The sequence below is a fragment of the Quercus lobata genome, chromosome 11, assembly GCF_001633185.2.
Source record: "Quercus lobata isolate SW786 chromosome 11, ValleyOak3.0 Primary Assembly, whole genome shotgun sequence".
Taxonomy (NCBI): Eukaryota; Viridiplantae; Streptophyta; class Magnoliopsida; order Fagales; family Fagaceae; genus Quercus; species Quercus lobata.
The window spans coordinates 20,031,869-20,057,550 of NC_044914.1; the positions used below are offsets into that span (position 1 = coordinate 20,031,869).

The window sequence follows — 25,682 nt, forward strand, 5'->3', positions numbered from 1 at the left end:
ATATGCTCATCAATTCCGCCCTATCAGTCTTTGTAATGTACTTTACAAAGTATATTCCAAAGTATTGGCCAACCGTTTGAAAAAATTATTACCATCTATTATCACTGAACACCAATCAGCTTTTACAAAAGATAGATTAATTTCTGATAATATCCTTGTTGCATTTGAGACCCTTCATAGTTTGCAAAATTTCAAGTCTAGTACTCATGGTTTTATGGCTATTAAATTGGATATGAGTAAGGCTTACGATCGGGTTGATTGGAATTTTTTGGAAAAACTGATGAGACAAATGGGTTTTATTGAAAGGTGGATCCAACTGATAATGGGGTGTGTTAAAACTGTTTCATATTCAGTGTTGGTCAATGGAGAGCCTTGTGGTATGATCCAGCCTACTCGTGGGATAAGACAAGGCGATCCTCTATCACCTTTTCTTTTCTTGCTTTGCACTGAAGGCCTAAATGGGCTAATCAAGAAAGCGGAAAATAATGGAGAAATACACGGTTTTTCACTGTGTAGGAGAGGGCCTAAACTAACCCATCTGCTTTTTGCAGATGATAGTCTTCTTTTTTGCAGGGCAACCATAGAAGAATGTGAAAAGGTGTTGGAGGTCTTGAATATGTATGAGGAGGCATCGGGGCAAAAAGTCAATAAAAACAAAACGGCATTATTTTTTAGCAAATGTACTCCAAGTGATGTGAGGCATGAAATAAAAGTGGCTTTTGGTGTTCCGGAGATCATGCAATATGAGAGGTATTTGGGGCTACCTTCCTTTGTGGGTAAAAAGAAAAAAAGCAAGTTTCAACTACATCAAAGAAAAAATATGGAGGAAGTTACAAGGTTGGGAAGGTAAATTGCTCTCGCAAGCAGGTAGGGAGGTGCTACTAAAATCAATCATACAAGCTATCCCCACCTACACAATGGGTTGTTTTAAATTATCCATTGGATTGTGTCATGAAATTGAAGCTCTAATTAAAAAATTTTGGTGGGGGCAACGTGGTGATCGTAGAAAGATTCATTGGATTAAGTGGGAGGAAATGACAAAATCCAAATCAGTGGGTGGAATGGGCTTCCGGGATCTAACCATGTACAATGACTCACTACTAGCAAAGCAAGCATGGCGACTTTTGCACAATAAAACTTCTCTTTTCTACAAGGTTTTCAAGGCCCGATTTTTCCCAAATACTACAATCATGGAAGTTGTTGACTCAAGAATGGGTTCGTATGCATGGAAGAGTATTCTTAGAGGAAGGGATGTTATTCGAAGGGGAGCTATATGGAGGGTTGGAAATGGGGAGAAAATCAACATATGGTAGCAAAGGTGGCTGCCAAGGAAACATCCTCCATATCTACCTATTTGCCCCATACAGGACTTTGAAAACTCCTCGGTGTCTTGCTTGATTGATCAATCCACGCGGCAATGGAAGGCAGACTTGGTGGATGGGCTATTCAATGAAGAAGATGCTGAGCTAGTTAAGTCAATTCCACTGAGCCATGTTGAAGCAGAGGACGTCCTGTTCTGGCCGTACACAAAGAATGGGGTTTATACATGCAAATCCGGCTACCGTTTCCTCAAGGAAGAAGCTGAAAGGGAAGTCACAAACCAGGTTCCACCTCTTCGAGATAAAAATATGTGGAAAGCAATCTGGTCGATGCAAGTTCCGCAGAAGGTTAAAATGTTTATATGGAGGGTCTGTCGAAATGCAATGCCGACAAAACACGAGTTGATGAGGCGCACTATCACTGAAGACTCCACATGTGAACGCTGCCAAACTGATGTCGAAGACCCTCTTCATGCATTATGGACTTGCACCAAGCTTGATGTCGTCTGGATTGACCACACAGAATGGGATTTCAGAAACTCTACAGGTTTTCTAGACTTCAAAGAACTGGTTTCTTGGTTAATAACGGAAGCGAAGAACTTGGATCTTTTTGCACTCACGGCTTGGTCAGTTTGGAACCAACGGAACTGGGCTCGGATACAAGAACCTACCACTGATCTTCCGCAGATAGCAGTTGCTGCAAAATCTAGGCTGGATGATTTTCACAGGTCAATACAGAGGCGGGATTCTCAGGGGCGACGGGCTACTCATACAGCCCAAAACCACTGGCGTCCTCCTCCAAGGGAAGTGGTTAAAGTAAACTTTGATGGGGCAACTTGTTCACAGGAGAGAACGTCTGGAGTCGGAGTGGTTGTTCGAGACATGAACGGTTTGGTTCTAGCTTCATGTGCGAAGAGAATAAATCAATCCGTTAAGGCAGTGGAGATAGAGGCTATGGCAGCTGCTACGACTCTAACTTTTGCAAAAGATCTTGGCTTTCAGTGCCTTATACTGGAGGGTGACTCACTGGAAGTGATACAAACGCTATTGGAAAAAACAGAGATATTAACACCTACAGGTTTACTGCTTGAGGATGTCAGAAGTTTGTCCCAAAATTTTGATTTATTGCTATATTCTCACACAAAAAGAGATGGCAATGCTGTAGCTCATAGTCTGGCAAAATATGCTCTAGGCATACCAGATTTTTTAGCTTGGATGGAGGATGTTCCAACGCACATTCAATCTATTGTACAAGCTGATTTGGCTCTTTTACATTAATAAAGTTTCAGCTATTTTCCGCCTCAAAAAAAAAAAAAAAAAAAAACATTTCTTTCGAAGAATATGCTTGAGAACACTTGCGTGGTTTTTTCTTCGTTTTAAACTTGCCATTCATAACCTTGATTTTGGCCTCAGATAGCACATACCAATCATAACAAAGAGCTCCAAAATGAAGTAAAAAAGGAAATCTAAATTTCCCTTGCTTTGTTTTTTTGTGTGTGTGTGTTAGGACTTGATTTGTTAAAACTTAAAAGGAACTAAGATATTGCGGTATTACATTTTAAAGTAGCATTGCGCTTTTTAATAAAACTTGGGTTCAAAAATCACTGTAGGTGCAGAGTCCGTTCAATGAGCCTTTTTATCTTCAGCTTTAAAACTTTAATCAAAGTCCAAGTGCATATTACATACATGATGCGCCAATAAAACAAAATTGGAGCCAACAGCAACAAAACGTGCACTTATGTGTTGAGATAATAGACATCATAAAGGGGGTAAAACAGTTGCCATGGAAATTGAGAATTTGTGATGTCAATAATAACAAAAAAAAAAAAAAAACTAATAATAAAGAAAATTACAAGAAAAATAATAGGGTTATTTTGGTCATTTTTTAGTACTTTCCTTGTTTAGGGGTATTTTGGTCATTTTATATGCTTTGGGGGGTATTTCGATAAATTTGGAGGGTTCAATGGTATTTTGGTCATTTTGAAAGTTTAAGGGTATTTTGGTCATCTTTAAGGTTTAGGAGATATTTTGGTCAATTTTCAAGTTAGGAGGTATTTCGGTTGTTTTAGTGGGTATTTTGGTCATTTTCTAGATTTTGGAGTTAGTAATTTTCTAGGTTTTAAAGTATTTTGGTCATTTTGAGGTTTTGAGAGTATTTTGGTTATTTTAGAGGTTTTAAGAGCATTTTGATAATTTTTGTAATTCAAGGGATTTTAGTCATTTTAGAAATTTTAGGAGTATTTTTGTTATATATATATATATATATATATATATATATAAACTAGACATGGCAAAAGGGGTTGACACTCACTAACCTAACCCGACCATGAATTTTTTGACATGAATAAAATGGGTCCACTTGTGACACGACTTATTTTTATGGGTCCACTGGACCCAATTAACCTATTACCCGACTTGTTTTTTATTTTTATTATTTATTTATTGTTTGGGTAAAAAAATAAAATAAAATAAAGAAATAGTTTATTTACTTGTTTGTTGTGGGATTGCACAACCTAAACTTAATTAACAAATACACATGTTTTTTTTTTTTTTTTTCCAAAAAAATCCATTTTTAAAAATATTTTTTTTTGTATGACTCCATTGAATAAAAAAACATGTATTTATATTTAACTCCATTCAAATACAATGACTTCAAGAAAATAATGGAGACTTTTATCTAGTTACATGCAAACGAATTGGTGATTGTATGCAATAAGTAAAGATTGAGACATTTTTCTTGCTTGAATAACATGATAAGTAAAGATTTTTAAATATCAAATGACGAAGTACATACCAAGAAAATCTGGTTGCAGTAAACTTAAAACATATATATGAAATTATAGACATGTATGAAAAGTGTTCATAAATGTGAAAAGAGTAAAACTTTTTTTTTCTTGAGTAGAGTAAAGTTGAAGTATAATAATGAAATTGATATAAATTATGGATGCTTAGACTTATTTTTTAATAGTTCATAACCAAAATAAAAGATAATATTTTCTAGAGTATATATTGCTTAACAATAACATGATATTTATAAAAAAGACCATGTATAAATAAGTAAACAATCAAATTTTGATGTATATTTCCAAATCGAAATAGAGTGCCAACCACAGTGCATTTAAAATTAAACACAACTATTAGATTATTTTTCAGGATTTTAATTTTTTTATAAAGTTTTATTCTTTGTCAAATTAGCTATCCAATTAGGCATTTGTAATTTTATTATATATTTTGGGATGTTGATATTGTGTAGTAATGAAACTTGTGTGTTTGTTTTAGTTAGATTTTCAAATGATAGACTAGACTCCTTTGTGTTTGTGTTATTTATTTTGATTAACCGTGTTGAGATTTGTATACTTTTATAATTATTGAATAAGTATTAATTTGTTGAGTTAAACTCTTTCTTGATGTGAATGTTGAATTCAAATTAATGCATTTTACACCAAGTAATTTGCTATATGACTTACTAAGTGGCAAACACATATTTTAAAAAGTGGAAATATGAGTCGACCTGGTGAATCTGACTCAACTTTTTTCTAACTCGTTTAAAATTACGAGTTTTTTATTATTATTATTATTTGAACTTATTTTCAACCCGAACTCAATTGACTTAACCTGAACCCAACCCAACCTAACTCACTTCGTTTGCCATCTCTCTCTCTTTATATATATATATACACATATATTAGTACTATTATTATTAAGTACCCAACCCATTTATGATCCACTCAATTCAATTGAGTCAATTGTCAACCCTAGACTTTAAAATTAACAAGTGACTAGCCTCCCCCCTTTAATTTTATATAATTTATTATTTTATTAAAGTTTAGATCTTGATTTCTTCACCACCCAAAAATATAGGGTTTAAAATGAAAATTTTCCCAAATGGTAGAATAGCTATGAAACTCTGGTAAAGATAGAAATCCAAAGAAAGTCAATCAGAGATTCAGAAAGGTAGAGTCTCATAAATAAAAAAGGAAAGAAAGAGAGAGAGAGAGAGAGAGAGAGAGAGAGAGGGGTAGGTAGATTGAGAAGAGCAGAGCAGGTAACATCCATCGTCCATGTTCCTCTCTCTCTCCTCTCCATTGAGAAGAATCCTAGTAAAGCACGTGAAACTATTCGTTAACACTTATAATTCAGCAACTACTGTTACAAAACTACTTTACGAACCCCTCAATTACGCTGACTTCACTCTCTGCCTCTGTCTCTCTCGTCTTTTTTGTGGGGGAGGCCAATCTGTTTCTGCTGCTGCTGCTGCTGCATCATATCCATCTGCATAGGAAATGTGTCCCCATTCAGATCTTCTCTCACAAATCACAGCAATGGTGAGCCCATTTCCATTCATTGTATAAGATTTTGTTTTTTTTCCGAATTGTTTTTGAATCTGATTAGTTTTTGCTTTCTGGGTATGTTAAATCTTTAAGAGTTTTCTGGTTTTGATGATAGTTTGGAGGTCTTCACTACATGTTTGATGAAATGGTTAGTACAAATACAATACAAGTCAAGTATGTTTGCAGGCCGATTAGAGATGGCAAGCACATTTGGGCAAATAACTAAGATTTAGTATGGAGATTGATAAATTAGGAAAAACCCCATTAATAATAGACAGAGAGAGAGAGAGAAAAAAAGAGATGTGATACTAGATGCTGACAATTTGATCTTAGGTTGAGATGGGATTTGTAGCAATATGCAAGATTTTTTTATTTATTCATATATATATTATAATTTGATAGTTGGGGTTTGGGGTGTGGGGGTTGGGGGGGGGGGCGGTTGGTGGTGATTTGAACCTGAACGTCTCTATTGGAAACACTAGGAGGTGTCAGTTGGGCTACAAGGCTGTTGGCATATATGCAAGAGATACTTGATAGTTGTATATTGAATCTTAATAAATGTAATTGCAGGAGGCACTCAAGCAAGGGCATGTAGTGAATCTAACTAAATTTGCTAGCATAGCATGTTTAATGATTGCCACATTTTGTGAGTCTAGTGCTTCAACCAATATTAGAACATTGATTTATTGTGCATTGAGTGTGCCTTTGCCAAGTAAGGAAATGTTAAAAGACTCTTGTCTCATGAGAAAAGGCAGAGGGAGCTAGTTTCAGAATGTGATAAGCTGCTGCCAGCCTGCCACTGCCACAGTCTTGGATAGATGCATTTCCCTTCATGTTTTTAAAAAATTCCTGGTTTTGTTTAATTACTATGCTTTTTTATATTTTTGTTTTTTTTTTTTTTTGGGGGGGGGGGGGTGAGGTGGTGAGGGTTGTATATATTCCTTGGAATGGGAAGTCCTTGGTCAGGGTTGTGTATTTGTTGATTTTGAAGCTTTTTAATGTTGATCAACATATATCCTATAAATATAACTTTTCAATGTTTAATTTCTTATGTGATGGCTTCTTCACCATACAACGAATCCGAATTCATGTCCAATGTTATAGTATGGGTGAAACTAGATCTCAGGGCCTTTTACTTTGTCTGCATAACCTTTTTAATTTTTTGACAAGTTTCTGCATAACATTTTTCTTGTTTATTATCACTTTACCATTTCTAGGCTTTGACATTGTTGTCCATTTACTGAGCTTATATTTTGCTTTCATATCTAAAGGTTGAACAAATTTCTTTGTTGAATAGCTTATCAAATATTCTTCTGGCATTTTTTTTCAATCCTGTTGCTCTTCTCCCTAGTATTTCTGGTGGAATCCATGTTTATGATTGAATGCCTTTATGTCTGTCTCCAATTTAGCAGATCTTTTGCACACACACTGATTGATGACTCTTGACTGAGAAACACTAGATCCTTTACTCATCTATTGGTGATGGCACTTATCATCATCTGATTCTTGAGATCTTGTTCTACATATTTATGGCCATCTGTTAGAATGAGATAAATGGGATTGTTACAATCAAAAGCTTTTCTTTGGATTTTCGTTAAGAGATCACCTACTAGTACAAGTAGTGGGTTTCTCTAATCCATATTTTCCATTTCATGGTATCTTGTAAAAAAATTTTATGTAGAGTTTTGGCTATTTGTGAATAGATTACCGTTTATATTGCCTTGCAAGTTAGTCATGTTTTTCTCTTTTGTTAATGTACTCCTGTTGACAAGTATGAGCTATAATTAGTAAGTTTTCTTCTAATATGTGATAGGCATGAAGCTGTTGCTGTCTAGATCTTTAGACTGGGTAGTAGATACAGAGCTGTTTTTAGACTGGCTCATTTGAAGACAATTGACTGAGTAAAGATCTAGACAAAACTAAAGGTGAAGTATGAGGATGATGACGTTTCCAAACCGTTACTTGATTGTCATTTTAACCTTCATAAGCACATCTGTTTGCTATATAGAACGTGTGGGCTTCTCTATTGCATATACAATTGCTGCTGATGCTGCTGGGGTAAACCAATCAATTAAAGGAACTGTACTGGCTTCATTCTATTGTGGATATGCATGTTCTCAGGTGCCTGGTGGATGGGCAGCTCAGAAAATTGGGGGAAGGAAGGTCCTCCTCATTTCTTTTGTGTTATGGTCATTGACTTGTGCATTAGTCCCACTAGACCCTAATCGAGTTACAGTGTTAGTGATTGCTCGCTTGCTTGTTGGTGTGGCACAAGGCTTCATCTTCCCCTCCATCCACACAGTGCTAGCACAGTGGGTTCCACCTCATGAAAGATCTAGATCTGTTTCTCTAACTATGTCTGGTATGTACCTTGGTGCAGCTACTGGAATGCTTTTCCTTCCAAGCTTGGTAAAGTATAGGGGACCCCAATCCGTATTTCTTGTTGAGGCGGCATTAGGTGCCATGTGGTGCATGCTTTGGTTCAAGTATGCTAGTGACCCTCCTCGTTCTGAACATCCAAAAGCCACTGCCTCTGGTTTTGGTGAATCTTTGTTGCCAGTTAAAGGAAGCCAGAAAATGAAAGTGGAGAATGGAGGAATTTCTGCCAAAACCGCCAACATACCATGGAAAAAAATTTTACTCAGCTTGCCAGTTTGGGCAATTGTGGTAAATAATTTCACCTTCCATTATGGTTTGTACGTGTTGATGAACTGGCTGCCAACATACTTTGAGAAAGGGCTGCAGCTTAGTCTTCAGGAGATGGGGTCATCTAAAATGATGCCTTATTTTAACATGTTTATATTTTCAAATATTGGCGGGGTAGTTGCTGACCACTTAATCACCAAGAGAATCTTGTCCGTGACGAGAATCAGGAAGTTGTTGAACACTGTAGGGTTCTTAGTTGCTTCTCTTGCATTCATATTACTTCCTCTCTTCAGAACTTCCAGTGGGGCTGTGTTTTGTTCTTCTGTAGCTCTTGGTTTCTTGGCACTAGGAAGAGCTGGGTTTGCAGTGAACCACATGGATATTGCTCCGAGATATGCAGGGATTGTTATGGGAGTTTCTAATACTGCTGGTACCTTTGCTGGCATTATTGGAGTTCGTTTCACTGGCTGGCTTCTTGAATGTGCGAAAACTGCCAATCCAGATCTTTCAAGTCCAGAGGGCTGGAAATTAGTGTTTTACATACCAGGGTTTCAATGCATCTTTAGTTGTCTGGTGTTTCTATTGTTTTCCACTGCGGAGAGAATTTTTGACTGAGTTTATCTTGTTCCATGTCAAGATCACTCTGTCACAGTTGAGATTCAATTTACAATTATCTGCTGATTAGCCTTATGAGGGTTGTCAAGCGTATCATTCTTTTGCAGGAAGGGTGTGTAAGATTACCAACAGTCTATAAAAGAATTTAAATGGTAGTGTAGCCACAGGATAGATAGATATTGAAAAATATTCTTTAATTTTCATTGTGAAGAATCTGTAACTTATTCGCTTGTTTTTTCAATCATTATGCAATAATCCAGCAAATTTTCATTTGGCTCATGAAACATTGCATCTTTGTGACATGTTCCGCTGTAATTTTATTGACTCCGCAGAAAATAAGGTATTAGATCTCTATGAACGTATGTAGAGGGCTTGTTGCTTGTATATTTCCATATACCTTTTATCTTGCTAATTTCTGAGAGAGTTTCTAGACGTTGCCCAAGAGCATCCTGCAGCATTTTGAACAGTGTTTTTTTTTTGTTTTTTGGGAAGCAACAAACTATTGAATGATCCAAACTAATGTGATCAGGAGGTTTTTTGAAATTTGTGGCTGCTATGTTACTGATTGAGAAGGCACAGGAAAATTTCCAAGAACCATGCTGGACGAATTGAGAATTCCAATTTGTTTTTCTGCTGCAACTTCTTTAGCCTGTGAGATCATTTACTAATAATCAATTTTAGTTGGCCGCGTCAACATGTTAAAGGTCTAGATTTGCAGTCATCATAAGGGAATAAAAAAAGAAATGCATAATTTTATATATATATATATATATCAGTCTCAAAGCGAATAAAAAGGAACCTGCTCATATTATCTCTTATTTTATATATATATTTATTTGTGAATAGAGGGTGAATCTAGCATTTGCAGTTGGAACGATCTGAATTCAATTCACCTTTATGACTTCTTTTCTTCTTTTGAGCTTTTGATCTAAACCACTGCTGTTTGAAGAATTCTCCCTTGATACGCAAACCAACACATTATACATATTTTCATTTTATAATTCTATATATATATATCTATATTATTATTTTGCACTAGGTGATTGCAGGGGCTAGAAACCCCGAGCATCAGGTCAAACGGGTACCTGGGTGCCAATAGGCTACTGAGGCCAATGGCTATTAATTCATATATTTAACCCTTTCTATAAAAGAGAAAAAAAAAAAAAATCAAACATGTATATTTATAACTTTATATTGAAATAGAAAGGAAAATGACACAAATAGGTAACTCTCTTTTGGATACTTAGAGTATGTTTGGTAACTGTTTTTTCCTCTTATTTTTTGTTTTCAAAAATAATTTTTTATTTTTGAGACTAAAAAACTTGTTTGACAACCCAAAATAGACAGAAAACAAAAACTGTGTTCTCAAAACTCAATTTGTGAAGGAAACTAAAATATATAAAAGACTATTTTCAGTTTCTAATTTTCAAAAGTTAATGAAAATACACATTTAATTAATAAATTTATCTCATTTAATGAGTTAGTATTAGAGTTCAAATCTTAGTAACAACATATTTTAGTATTTTTTATTTTTTTTCTACAAAAAACTATATTTTCAATTTCAACTAACCAAACATGTTTTTGATTTCAAAAATACAAGAATTTTTTTTTTCTTTATACTTCCAAAAACAAGTTTTTGAAAATAGAAAACAAAAACTATTAAAGCTTTTTTTATTAAAAAAATTGTGATAATTGTTAATATAAATTTAACAGGACAAAGAATTTGAGTTTTAGAAATTTTATTTAAATAAAAACACTTTGGATATTTTGAATTTGAACTAACATTGTTGTTGCACATAGTAGTCAGGGTGGTCATAGAACTACCTAACTTCCCAAAAAAAAAAAAAAAAAGAAATAAAATCATATACATAATTATATTTAAATTAACAAGTTTTGTCAAATCTTAAAAAATATTGACCACCCGACTTGATAATCTAAAGAATTTAGGTTTAATAATAATAAGAGTTGAAGCTAATGGATCTCATTGTTTACGGGCTTGGGTCGTGAGCTAGACCACATTGAAGCTAATGGATCTCATTGTTTCCGGTGCAATTGGATTTGCTAATTTGCAATTTTGGGCCTTTGTGATTTACGTTCTTGAAGCCCGCAGAAGAGATGGTCATGAACATTGACCAAGTTCAATTATGCTATGTAAACTTTTTTTTTTTTTTGAGAAACTATGCTATGTAAAATTTCAAAAGCTTGAATTTTCTACATTAGCACCATAAATTTATAATATATAGTTTTTTTTTTTTGGTTGGTAAAAGGGGAAATATATTAAAGAAAAACACTAAGTGGCTAAGGCCATCGAATTACAGAAACGATGTTGGGTCAGACCCAAAATATCAGAAAGCAAAAAGGGAACAACATTTAGGTGAGGGGAGTCAAAAACAACAAAATTACAATTCATATTGGCTCTCATTCTAGCTAGAGAATCAGCACACTTATTTGCCTTCCAGAAGTAGTTCAGAACAAATTAGGGCATCAGCTTCATAAGTTCCCTGCAACTATTAGCAAGGAGAGATCCCTATTAGAATCGAAATTTTTCGATAGTAATGCAATAACAGACATGGCATCTACTTCAATTTCAACAGCAGGGATGGAAATCACGACAAAACATAAGCCTATCATTTGGAGACAAATAGTCATTTTACCTAATTCATTAAATCTAACTTTTGCAATTCTGCATTAATTTTGAATTGAAGTTAATCTTATGCAAAAAATTGATTTTTTTTTTCTTAATTCCCACCATGACTTTTTAGATCTATTTGTATTTATCCAAAGCATTTAAAATAATAAATGCATACAAATTCTTTGACCTTTATTAATACATTGAAATAAATGCATTTGCCATTAGTTAATAGTTTGATATAAATTCTAAACTTTGATGAGATGTAAGCTTAAATGAAAAGAATGTCATAGAGGAAGAACCATATGCTCCTTCACATGAGGTTTCTGCTTTTATATATAAAATAAAATAAAATATTTATATTGATTGATTTGGAACCCTATTCCCTCTCCCTTATGCATGTGTGTGTTTGTTTCTAAGAAAAAAAAAAGGATTATGATTGTGTTTCAACTTTAATATAATATATATAATTCTACAAGTTCATTATCAAAATCATGCAAGGCACAAATTAGCATCTAATTTATTTTAAAATTTAGGGGCCACAAACTAATAGTATCAATTTAATACATATATAAATAAAGTCAAGTGACACAAAAAATTTCACTAATGATTTACATAATAGTTAAAGTAAAGTATTTAAATTGATGCATAAAAACTGTATGTTGTAGTAGGATCACGTGGAAATAATGTTGCATCACTTATAATTTAACAACTAAAGTTGTGAAGAAATGTTGTGCCCCAAACATGATTGTTGTTCTTTTTACAAACAATTTTTGTAAATACACCTTGCAAGTTCCAATAATTTCTCAATTATCTTTTTTTTTTTTTTTTTTTTTTTCTTCACCTTGCAAGTTCCAATAATTTCTCAATTATCTTTTTTTTTTTTTTTTTTTTTTTCATGTAAATAACGTTTCATCTCTTTCCCATCTTCTTCACTCATACCCGAGAGAGTGAGAGATGAGGATTGAACTTCACCAATTATACAGGATAGTTACATCAGCCTTCACCTAAACCATTTGATCAATCTTGCTCCCCTCTCATTCCAAAACACGATCCACCCGACCTGACCGTGTATATAACCAAGTTTTTAGTCATTTTATATGCTCCACTCCAGTTTAGACACTCACCCTTAGTTTCTCTGTCCATTGGCTCTCTTAATCTCACCTCAGAGTCTCACGCTCTCGATCTCTCTCACGCTCAACAACCAACACCATTGCCAACCAACACCGTTGTCGATCTGAATCTTTAGATCTTCGAACCTCCACCATCGTTGAGCTACGATTCTCCTTCATTGCACCATGCAAGTAACACTATTTATTTCTTCATTTTAGTCTCATGCAAGTTTAGATTTGCTATTATTTCTCTTTACTTCTATTTGGGTTCTTCAGATTTGTGGTTATTGGTATTTGGGTTTGTAGATTTGTTCTTAAGATTTGTGAAATTTGTACCAAGTTTCGTCTTTGCGTTTTGTCTTTCGGTCGAGACGGGTCCAACCGTTGTCCACTTGAGCTTGATTTGACTTGACCCATAGTTTTTCGTGGTTGGCGGCGTGTCTGCCGTCTTTCAACTCGACAGAGTGGGGTCAGTTCCAGATTGAGCCTAAACCTAAGTCGACCCGACATGTGGATACCCCTAGCCATTAGCTAGTGTGCTTGATATTTATTTCATTGTACAATCAATATATTTTGTAAATTAACATGCAAATCACTTTGAAGATTGACCCCGCCATCAATTAGCTTAGGCAAATCACTTTGAAGATTGAGTACATACAGTTTTTATTTTTTTATTTTTTATCTCCTTATAATTAGCTTACACCAATAAGGAAATTAAATTCAAAGAACAAACTAAACACAGTACTTTTTTTTTTTGGTTTAATTGTTATCATCTTTGTGTTGTGGCTGAGCTTTGGAGCCCCTATAATTAGTTGATCGCAGAACACACTTTGCGAATTTCACCTTCATTACTGGACTTCACGCCAATGTTGCTCATCTTCACCATGGACCTTCCAAACTCCACATTGAAGCTTAACCCTAGCAAGCCTCTGACGCCTAAGAAGCGCTGAACTAAAGTTTTGGTGGAGGAATCGGTCCATAACATCTGATCTGACTCCAGTACTCCTCGGCCGTTCCTCAAGTTTGAGAAGAAAGATGCATCAAATCGGTTTTGGCTACCTGTGTCTAATTCAACACGCCTTGTGGTATCACCATTTTATGGGCAAAGTGCTTGTAATTGAGGGAGGAAACTTGGGTTGATGCTAGGATCGGCACCATTTCCAGTTGTAGTGAAGTTATACAGTCTGTACCTGAAGAACTGGCAAGCTGAAGTACCAATGGTGTGGCCACCTAGTCATGACATAAATGAATAATAGACTTAGTTGAAATGTAAAATTAACCAAGTTAAACACATTCTTGAAAATGACTTATTGAATGATTTTATGCATTGTTGCTTACCAACAAGGGTAACAAGATCTTGAGCGTTTAGACACTTAGCTGAAAACTTTTGCTTTTGCGCATCAATGGAGTCTGTAAAGCCAGGCAAATTGGTAGTATCAGAGGCCAATGATACCCGGCCATCTCTGCGTCCGGTTGGCACCTGCCAATTTGGTCCATTGGTCTACAAGAAAAATGCATAATATGATTAATTACACGTAAAAGCATGTAAAATATATATGGTAAAGTAGTAATATGATTCATAAAATCCTGAGGTAGATCAAGTTCCAAAACAACTGAATCACGGGCAGCAAGGGCAAGAATATCAGCACAAGAAACAACGTCAGGACAAGCAGCTTCAAGCTGAGTCTTGGCATCATCAATAACTTCATACCCTCTCAAACCAAGGTTAGGTAGGGCTGTTTTCTCAGTGTTAGGCCCATCAATAAGTACAGAAGCATCGCAACCCTGCACAAAACAGTCATGAAAGTGCATCCTTAACAATCCAGGAACCACAATGGGATTAGATCTGAAATGAGTTTGCACGGTTGAGCGAACAATAGATTCAGCTCGAGGGCATGTTTTGGAGTAGAACCCAACACGTGTGGCTTGGCAATGCACATAAGAAACACTCAATACGAGTAAGAGAAACACCAAATTGGATGTTTGGAACAAACGTGAGCTCTCCATTAATGCACTAACAGGATGAAGAAGAGGGTGTGTTAAAGCTTAGCTAGCTTTTGCTAAAATTGGAGTTGTGTAATTTCAAGTATGTAGTACAAGTTTACAAATTGAAGTAGCTCTAAGCTTTTGATTTGGCTTGTGCTTGTGTGGGAAGGGAATGAGACCAATTAATATATTTATAGGATCATCTGAGGTCAAAACTAGGAGAAAAGAGTAAGAAAAGTCTGCTGGTCATAGCTAGAACAGTAGAACTTCGAAAGAGGGAAAGCAAAGTGAATTCGGAGAGTATATGATTAGTCGGTGGCATGCAATAATAGCTGGGCTCACCTCTGTTTTTTAGTGACTCGTACAAATTGCATGGGACTATTCCGCGTGAGAAATTGCCCTCGTGAAGGAATTGTCAAAAGTCAAACCAACAAAATAATAATACAAAATAAAAAAGGGAATTGTCAAAGCATTATTTCTTTTTTGGTTTTACACCGCCAATAGAATTTGCATAAACTGGATTGTCAAATGTCAACCAATGATAAAAGAAAAAGACAACAAGATTCCGATAATAGTGATACGCCAAAGTCGTAGCCCCAAACTGTTTATTACAAAATAATGATAATTTTCATCTCAGGAATCAGGATGATTGTTGCACCAAACTGGTACTTATTTCTTACCTACAACACAAATCACAATAACAAAAATCAGTAATGTCATTTACAAAATTTATAATTGCTACATCACAACAAATCCAACATAAATCATGAAACATAGGGAGAGAAAAGGTGACAGATATTTCCCTTTTACCAAAAAAAAAAAAAAAGAAAAGGTGACAGACACAAAATTCCCCAATTATTCATAAATAAATAAATAAAATTACCCCATTCAACAAAAAATAGTGAGAGGGAGGGTGATTGACCATCATAGTACTACTTGTTGCGGTCTCTCTCTCTCTCTCTCTCTCTCTCTCTCTCTGTGAACTTGGGAGTGTTTTTCGGTTTTGGGGATTGGAAAATTTTGGTGGGAGTTTTTTTAACGTTTTGGAATTTTGGCACCTAAAAAAAATTCTTATTGTAGCATTTTAGTAGAAGTGATTCAAAATTCAAATAAATTAGCAATGTTCACCTTATTTACTACTGCAATATTACTCTTTTAGTAGCGTTTTATGAAAACGTTACAATATTGTTAAGGTTCTAAAGATTTAAGAATTAAATATTTAGAAAGATCAAAACATGTCTAGTTTAGGGGTTTAGACAATGCTTAAATAAGGGTGTTTCAAGTTTTTGAAGTCCAGCTGTTTGCAGAAAAGAAAAGTGAAGTTTTGCCTTTCTCGATTGATCGAGAATTAGGCTCGATCGATGGAAAATCACAGGCTCAGTTTTTCTGCGGATTTTTAAATAGGCTTAAGCCCAAGAAAATGTTTAGGGTTTCACTTAAACTTTTCCATATATAAAAAGAAAACCTTAGCCACGTTTTAAGTGTGCTGAAGAAGACATATGTGTTACTCTTTGTGACATCTGAGAGGTTCTGTACTTTCTAACTACACAAAATTCTACCGAAGCTTAAACTACAATCAAGGATTTGTAGAACTAGTTGCTACATCAAGATCAACAAGTGAAGGTGATCTGAAACCTTTGAGTGGAGTCTCAAAGTCACAAGTAAGGGTGTGCTTGTGTTGTTGTAAATCTAAGAAAAGAAGGAGTCCATGGATTCGGAGCTTGCGCATATGGTCATGTCAGTAAGTTATTACTGGAGGTAGCATTAGATTTAGGAATTAAATCTTTTGTAAAAACTTCAATTCTCTTATAGTGGATTTGATTTACCTTGAGGATAGATAGGTCAAATCTTTTCCAGGTTTTTACCTTAAAACAGTTCGTTTTATTGGTTTTCCTGGGTGATTATATCATGTGTTATTTACTTTTTCGCATTTTTATATGATGTGATTTATTTGTGTTTAACCTAGATCTGAAAATATATTTAAGTAATCATTTGGTTAATAAATTAGGTTAAACAATCTAATTTAAGGGGTCTAAACGAACTCTCAAATATCATTATCTACTGAAGTTTTTTTTCACAAATACTGCAAACCAAACACTGCAAGTCTTTTTTTTTTTTGGTATTGGTAGCCTCTCAATTATTGAGAAGAATAGATCTGACCAGTGGGAATTCGCTTTGCATCTATATAATATTGATTTCCTAAATAGATTTGACTTCCTCCTAAAAAGTTTGGAGGTTAACGCAAGATAGAAATGCAATAAGGTTGGATATCGTTTTAACTTAACAAAAGCTTTAAGACAAGAAAAAAAGTTTGGAGGCCATAAGGACTTTGAAAAATTCTCAGAGTAGTATTTTATTTCAGTCTAATAAAATCAGTTTAGAACAATACATTTTAATAGTAGCCTTTTATGGTTTCTGACAAGCTTCTCTAAGAATAAAACTACAAAAATGGCCTTAATTTTTCTACATTGAAAATTCATTGTTTATTTCAATGAACGTGATGTGATCTTTTAAAATATTTCATTGTGTGTATTTTATTCAATGCAATAAATGTATGATTAGAATGGAAATACACCCTAATATTTTCCTTATCTATAATTTTTTAAGGGTACTAGAGGAGGCTGGTCCATTTGATCAGACATGCTTGGGTGCCTAGGACTTTCCTAAACTTGTACCTTAATTCTGGACCTAAGTCTAATTAAGTATTGGAACTTTGCTATGCGGTTAAAATTAGATTCTGAACATATAATCAGGTGATGACTCTTCTTTTCACTTTAATCTCCAAAATTAGTAGTGAATTATCGGGCCTATGTATGTGATCGACCCACATCAGGTATCGCTTATCAGAGCTGGCCTATTTTAATTTACTCATGGGGTAATGGCGACTAGTGTGTGGTTAATTGGTGCTCTCTCTTAGTGGTGTGTGTATTGCTCAACCTACGCATATATTGTTTCGACTACTTGAGTTGGTGGTCTCTTTCTTAATATTTGCTTGCACCAAACATTGGAATTTCATAAGGTGAATAATTACCTAAATTTAAGAATTGGTTTCTCCTAAGTTTAGTTCCTCTCACTGAAACTAAGGTCAAACCATGTCTCAAACCAAACTCACATATTTGGGGGTTTGTTTACACCCACAATATTTTTGTTATTCAATCAGCCATCGAGAAAAGCAAATACTATGGGTACACTAATAAGTAATATTGATGAAGTAGCAATTAATGCAAAAATAACCAATTATAACGCAATATTCATCGTTCTAATCCTCCAGTCTATCATCAATAGAAACTGTATACCAATAAATACCTTCATTGGAATTAGCCGAACAATTGTAATAAAATGTATTGTAGAGGAATTTTTACCATGAATCTATTGATAATCTATGAATCATTCACGTTTTACTACTTTATTAAATCAAGGCATGTCTTAAGCACCTTACGGCACCCAATCGTAGTGAGTAAAAAATTTTGTTTATTTATGGTAATGTTATGTAATGCATGATATAAACTGAACACTTGCATATTTTTCAATTTTTGCCTCATGATATCAAACATGCATCAAGAATGGTACATAAGGTAAGTTATCAATGGATTTAGAGATAAAGGACAAACAAAATAGTTTTAGTTTGAAAACTATTTAAAAAAACTTACAAACTGACGAAGGGCTAGTGTCAAGACAAACTCAAAATATCAACACCATCCTATGTAGCCACGATTTGGGGGTCATTCCTAACTATTAGCAGGATTTCATTATATTATGTGGTGATTAATGATGTGGTCTATCGGTTGAAGAGGGTTTGAAATAAGTGAGATCATAGAAAGAAAAATATTAACACAGGATCCCATCATTCTACGTTTATGGGCCTTTGTGATTGACGGTCTTGAACTTGAAGCCTACAGATAAAGGGGTTCACTTCACGAACATTGACTAATTGCTATTATGCTTTGTACATTTTTAAAACCTCACCTATTTTTATATTTTATATATTTTTTTACGTTAGTTTAAGCCAAATAGAACCCACTATGTGTTATTATAAAATTTCATCCTAATAAACATATTTTGTTTAAATTAATTATTATTATTATTATTATTTTTTTCAAATTCTATGATTTGGTTTATTTATTTATTAATTAATATATATTTTAAAAAGTCATCGTTTCCAAAGATTAATGTCGTATGTGAAACTCCGCTCTACGTTGATTACATGCAATTAATGATAGGTCAGCCTATGTGGTCCACCATGCATAACGGTCAATATATATTATTTGAAGATTTGTCATAGAGAACTTGCCTTAATACGGCTGTTAGCTAGAGTGCTTGAATTTCTCAAAAAAAAAAAAAAAAAAAAGCTAGAGTGCTTGATGTCACTTTCATTGTTATTAAAATGCAAATCTCTTTGAAGATTGAACCAGCTGGATCAATTGGCTTACGCCAATATATAAAGAAATATTGAGTACATAGGGTTTTTCATCACCTTATAATTAACTTAAACCAACAAGGAAATTAAATTCAAGAACAAAGTGAGTACATTTACATTTTTTTTTTTTTTTTTGGGTTTAATTGTTGTTATCCTTTTTCTGGAGCCTTTACGATCAGTTGACCGCAGAACACACTTTGCGAATTTCCCCTTCAGTACCAGACTTGACACCAATGTTGCTCATCTTCACCATGGACCTTCCAAACTCGACATTGAAGCTTAACCCAAGCAAGCCTCTGATGCCTAAAAAGCGCTGAACTAAAGTTTTTGTGGACGCATCAGTCCATAATTGCTGGTCAGACTCGAGTACTCCTCGACCGTTCCTCAAGTTTGAGAAGAAAGACGCATCGAATCTGTTTTCGCTACCAGTGTCTAGTCCAACAGGCCTTGTGGCATCACCATTTTGTGGGCAGAGTGCTCGTAATTGAGGGAGGAAACTTGGTTTGATGCTAGGATCGGCACCATTTCCAGTTGTAGTGAAGTTATACAGTCTGTACATGAAGAACTGGCAAGCTGAAGTACCAATGGTGTGGCCACCTAGTCATGACATAAATGAATAATAGACTTAGTTGAAATGTGAAGTTAACCAAGTTAAACACATTCTTGAAAATTACTTATTGAATGATTTTATGCATTGTTGCTTACCAACAAGGGTAACAAGATCTTGAGCGTTTAGACCCTTAGCTGAAAACTTTTGCTTTTGCACATCAATGGAGTCTGTAAAGCCAGGCAAATTGGTAGTATCAGAGGCCAATGATACCCGGCCATCTCTGCGTCCGGTTGGCACCTGCCAATTTGGTCCATTAGTCTGCAAAAAAAATGCAAAATATGATTAATTACACGTAAAAGCATGTAAATATATATAGTAAAGTAGTAATATGATTCATAAAATCCTGAGGTAGATTAAGTACCAAAACAACTGAATCACGGGCAGCAAGGGTAAGAATATCAGCACAAGAAACAACGCCAGGACATGCAGCTTCAAGCTGAGTCTTAGCATCATCAATAACTTCATATCCTCTCAAACCAAGGTTAGGTCCGGCTGTTTTCTCAGTGTTAGGCCCATCAATAAGTACAGAAGCATCGCAACCCTGCACAAAACAGTCATGAAAGTGCATCCTTAACAATCCAGGAGCCACACTGGGGTTAGATCTGAAATGTGTTTGAACGGTTGAGCGAACAATAGATTCAGCTCGAGGGCATGTTTTGGAGTAGAACCCAACACGTGTGGCTTGGCAATGTACATAAGAAACACTCAACGCGAGCAAGAGAAACACCAAAAGGGATGTTTGGATCAAACGTGCACTCTCCATTAACGCACTTAAAGGATAAGGACCAGGAAGAGAGTGTGTTAATTAAGCTTTTAGCTTTTGCTAAAATTGGAGTTGTGTAATTTCAAGTATGTGGTACAAGTTTACGAATTGAAGTAGCTCTAAGCTTTTGATTTGGCTTGTGGTTTTGTGGGAAGGGAATGAGACCAATTTATAGGATCATTTGAGGTCAAAACTAGTAGAAAGAGTAAGAAAAGTCTGCTGGTCGTAGCTAGAATAATAGAACTTCGAAAGACGGAAAGCAAGGTAAATTCGGAAAATATATAATTAGTTGGCATGCAATAATAGCTGGGCTCACCTTTGTTTTGTAATGATTCGTACAGATTGCATGGGGACTATTCCGCGTGAGAAATTGCCCTCAAGATTGTCAAAGTCTGACCAACAAAATAATAATAAAATAAAAAAGAGAATTGTCAAAGCATTACTTTTTTTTTTTTTTTTGGGGGGGGGGGGGGGGTCTTTCACAGCCAATACAATTTGCATAAACTGGATTGTCAAATGTCAACCATTAATTGATATAAAGAAAAAGACAACAAGAATTCCGATAATAGTAATACGCCAAAGTTGCAGCCCCAATTGTTTTACGTTCCATTGGAACTTAATTGGTTGGTGTCATGGAATTCAACAGTCACACGCTGCAAAGAACACGAGAATACTTGCATATTTTTCAAATTTTGTCTCATGATATCAAACATGCATCAAGAATGGTACATAAGGTAAGATATCAATGGATTTAGAGATAAAGGACAAACAAATAGTTTTAGTTTGAAAATTGTTGAAGGCCAAAATTTCACAAGAAAGTCCATTACATGAAAAGTAAAGAAGACCCAATTCAAGCAGTAAGAAGAATCAACATTAAGGCCCTATTTATGTTCAGATTTCCAGCAAAAAAAGTCATTAAAAAATCCAGCAAAATCCAGTGAAAGAACTGGGTCGGGATACCCAGAGGCTGCCAGAGGCTCAGGATCCTCGAGTAATGCAGTACAGCTAATGTGAGATTGAGACAGCTCAAGAGAGGTACCACAAAATACAAGAAATGAAGAACAGATATGTCCTTCTCAAGTACCCAGTGGTGCAGCAAAGAATCAGAAAGTATAAAACAAACATTCATGAATAAAGGAGCTGTACCACAAGGAACCAAGAATGAGAAAACCATAAGTAGAAACGACTGGAAGGGAACTTTCAACCTAGCAGTAAAAGATTCCAACTATTTGGGAATAATGACAGTAAGGAAAGACAACCAAAAGCTGAGTCTGAAAAGTAAGAAATCTTGAAAAAAGAGAGATTGAAGGTCAGCTGCCCAAGGATGCTCCGGAATGGAAAGTCAGCAAGTGACTTTTAGAGAAACAGCACTAAAAGATGAAAACTATGAGAAAAAAGAGAAGAGACCAGCCCTTGTGCAATTGTCACAACACGAGCTCTGAGGGGTAAAAGAGAGAAATCACTAGTACTTTGGAGCCCTAGAAAACACACTATAAAAGGAAGAGAAAACCCATGTTCAAAGGGGGGATTTTCAGTAGGAAGAATATCATAACAGAGCCATTAGAACTCTGTAAAATTTAAGAAAAACAGAGGAACGTCTCCCGGTATCCCAGAAACAGCCACTATAGCACATACTTGGATTCAAAAGGATTCAAACTTTGCAAGTCTTAGAGGCTTGGATAGCTATCAAAGTCTATAATTTTTGAGCTTATTTGAACCTTGTATCACGTCTTAGTGAGCACATTTGTAATTCACAATTAAGAAAAACTAATGAAGTATTTCTTATTAGATTGGAGGATCCCTAACAATTGTTTTGTGTATTTCCTAATTACTTTGCATTCCTTTTGCATGTTTTCATTGTTATTCAGTACAAATATTCTTTGCTAGTTTATGTGTATTGTAGGAAGCTTGTCTTGTGCACCACTTGGTTCTTAAACAACCCCTTTAGCTGCGGTGAACCAAGTCCAGTCCACAAAAATACAACTATTTGACCCAGGATCCTTAGGCCTGTATGCTAAAGAAAAAGACACTCTCACAAAAACTATTTAAAAAAACTTATGAACTGGCGAAGGGCTAGTGTCAAGACAAACTCAAGATATCAACACCATCCAATGTAGCCAAGATTTGGGGGTTATTCCTAACTATCACCAGGATTTCATTATTATGCATGTGGTGATCTGATGTGGTCTATTGGTTGATGAGGGTTTGAACTGAGTGAGATCATAGGAAGAAAAATATTATCAAGATCCCACCAAAAAACTTTTTGGCCTTTGTGATTTATTGTCTTGAAGCCTAAAAAAAAAAGGGGGTCTCTTTAATATTGACTAATTGCTATTATGCTATGTACTTTTAAAACCTAATTTTTTTTTTTTTTTTTTTTTGGTTATATTATTTTGGTTTTGAACCTGGTCTGACTTTAAAAAATTGAAACCTCTCTTTTTTTCAGTTCTTTAAACGGGCTGAATTTCAGTTTTTTAAAGTCAAATTGGGGTTCAACTTAGGTCTAATTAACTATGGTGATATTATAAATAATTTTTAATAAATCTATTCTTAATTGTATATAAATATATTAGATGTCCACCCTTGACCAATAAAATCTTGTAGCTCAGTGGATATCAACAAGGACATGTTAGGAACATTTAGAACTACCATACTCAAGATTTGAAGTTAAGGGGGCGGGGAGTACAGGCATAAAAAAAAAAATATATATATATATATATATATATCAAAAGTCCATATAGTCCAGGGACGGAACTACATACAGACAAGGGGGGCTGTGCCCCTCCCCCCCCCCCCCCAAATTTTAAAAAATATTAAATAGTAGGTATATATTTAAGATTTTAGAAAATAAGCCCAAGAAAAATTATATTTGCCCCCCTCAAGAAAATTATATTTACCCCCCTCGACTTCGAATCCTAGTTCCGTCCCTGTATATAGTCCCCCAAGTTATTATAAACATATATATATATATATATATATATTACAAATTCTATGATCTGGTTTATTTATTTATCAATTAATATATATTTTAAAAGTCATTGTTTCCAAAGATTATTAATGTCGTATGTGAAACTCCGCTCTATGTAGGATCACTACGTGAGGTCAAAATTTGGAGAAAGAGTAAGCAAAGTCTGGTGATCATAGATAAAAGTAGAGCTTGGAATATTATAAAATATGGAAAGCAAAGTAAAGTAGGAGAATAATTAATTGGCATGAAAATGCGTAGCTGGGTTCACCTTGATTTGTTTGTTTTGTAATATATGAGCTAGTACGGATTGCAATTTGCATGCCACTATTCCGCGTGAGAAATAGTCGTCGTGAAGGAATTGTCAAAATCCAACCAAGTATAATTAATATAAAGAAAAAAAAAAAAAATTAAAGAATTGTCATAGCATTACTTTGTTTTTTCACCGCCAAGAAAATTTGCATAAAGTGAATCGTCAAATGTCGACCAAACGAGTTATTTAATACCAATAATAGAGGGCGCTGCTACCAGGTTCAGGATTTGTTTAGATACCGTTTATTTTGTTGAAATTGTAAATTTATTACTGACAGTATTGTAGATAAAGGTAAAAATTAGCTGAAATAGTACAGTGAGGTCCATGAATAGTACCAAAAAGTGCAGTAGGACTCATAAATAGTAGCAAAAATAAATTGAATAGTAAAATAATTTTAATTTATAATCCCAATTCAAACGCACGCTCAATATAAGAATGTTGATTGCGTATTTCAAAGTTTGCCCAAATTAATAATTTTTAGTTTTTTACTACCCTATTGCATGAGTTGTTTATGCAAAGCTTTTCATCCAATTGTTTTAATTTTTTTTTTTTATGTTAATTATAAACATTTTAAAACATCAGTGATTTATTTGAACCTTTAATAGAGCTTGATCTTGATTAAATTATGTATACACAAACATAATCGGCTTACTTGCACTACCACAAAGCTGATTTTTTTCAAGGGTCAAAATCCTTGAAAAAGGTATTAAAAACCTTGACAAAAATTATTTTAAGAGCCTAATTGACTCTTGATAACTTTCAAAACTTATACGGTTAAAAATGAAATTTTAAGGGCCTTTGTGACCCTCAAAACAAGTGTTCTATCTTATTTTGAGGGTCAAGAGATCCTTAAATAACCTTATTTACCAAGGGTTAAAAGATTTACATGCACAATCCTTGATAAATAAGATTATTTAGGTGTCTCTTAACCCTCAAAATAAGATTTAAAAAAAAAAAAACCACAATCTTGCACAAAAAACCATATACTACAACCAAATACATCAAAAGTCCAATGTATACTACCAAATATGTATAAAAATTATAGCTGTTGTAAGGAGGTCAACATTCCAGCTGCGTGGGTACGTAATGTTGCATTGAAATTGTTTGATGAGCTAAAACTTCTGTAACATGATAGAAACTTTTACAATTAATATAAGTTCTATTAAATGGATCCGGGAAAGGATTAACAAAAATTAATCATAAATAAAGGGAAAAATGAAAAACTAAAAAGAGCATCCGAAAACTACATATATAAACACAAAGGGAAATCAACTTGTTTAAATGAGACATAGGAGCAAGGGCGGAGTCAGGAATTTTTGTTTGAGGGGGTCAAGTTGTAGCACTAATATATTTATCAAGACAACCCCCCCATACACATATATACACACGTTTTTTATTATTATGTACACACACTTTTTTATTTGATAAGTTATATATATATACACACCAAAGAAAAAAGAACTTAGTATTTTTAATCACAATTATGTTTGATGGTGATCTTTCATAAAATAAAATTCATTTTTACCATTTTTATAGTGAAATTCTTAAAAATTTTTATTTTTGATACAAATTATCAAATTTTATACTAAAGTAAGTAAAAAAAATATTTTAATTGAACTAATAAAATTTTCAAAAACATGAATGATTCAAAACTTGGAGGAAGAAGTTAAGCTCCAAACATATTTGAAGCTATCTTGCTCTATTCCATTATGTGGCAACTAAAGAGACATCTCATGTGTAGTTTTAGTGTCAACATTTTTTTAATGAGTCAATAACTTGTTAATTGCCATATAATGGGTTGAAAAAAGATATATATTCAAACATGTTTGGTATCAAAATTTATCAAATATTTAATAGATATAAGAGCATATTTTACAATAAAAAATAGACTTGCGAAAAATAATATTATGTCTCTATAACTATTAGACCAATTTTTATTTTTTTTTATTTTTTAAGAGCATCATTGGACTAAATCA

The 25,682-nt window shown here is 34.3% G+C and overlaps 2 protein-coding genes and 1 pseudogene across 2 annotated transcripts; 1 reads left to right on the forward strand and 2 right to left on the reverse strand.

Moving 5' to 3' along the window:
• Positions 1-5,251: 5,251 nt before the first annotated feature.
• LOC115969159 (probable anion transporter 5) lies at positions 5,252-9,190 on the forward strand. The gene is made up of 2 exons (XM_031088734.1): positions 5,252-5,644; positions 7,464-9,190. Exon 2 carries the CDS (start codon positions 7,583-7,585, stop codon positions 8,909-8,911), a length of 1,329 nt encoding a protein of 442 aa, XP_030944594.1. The 5' UTR covers positions 5,252-5,644; positions 7,464-7,582; the 3' UTR covers positions 8,912-9,190.
• Positions 9,191-13,435: 4,245 nt separating this feature from the next.
• Positions 13,436-14,782, reverse strand: LOC115969289 (annotated as a pseudogene).
• A 4,448-nt stretch (positions 14,783-19,230) lies between these two features.
• On the reverse strand, positions 19,231-20,541 carry LOC115969308 (cationic peroxidase 2-like). Its single transcript, XM_031088933.1, has 3 exons — positions 20,027-20,541; positions 19,761-19,923; positions 19,231-19,652 (listed from the first exon to the last, which is right to left on the reverse strand). Exons 1-3 carry the CDS (start codon positions 20,426-20,428, stop codon positions 19,231-19,233), a joined length of 987 nt encoding a protein of 328 aa, XP_030944793.1. The 5' UTR covers positions 20,429-20,541.
• Between the last annotated feature and the right edge of the window lie 5,141 nt (positions 20,542-25,682).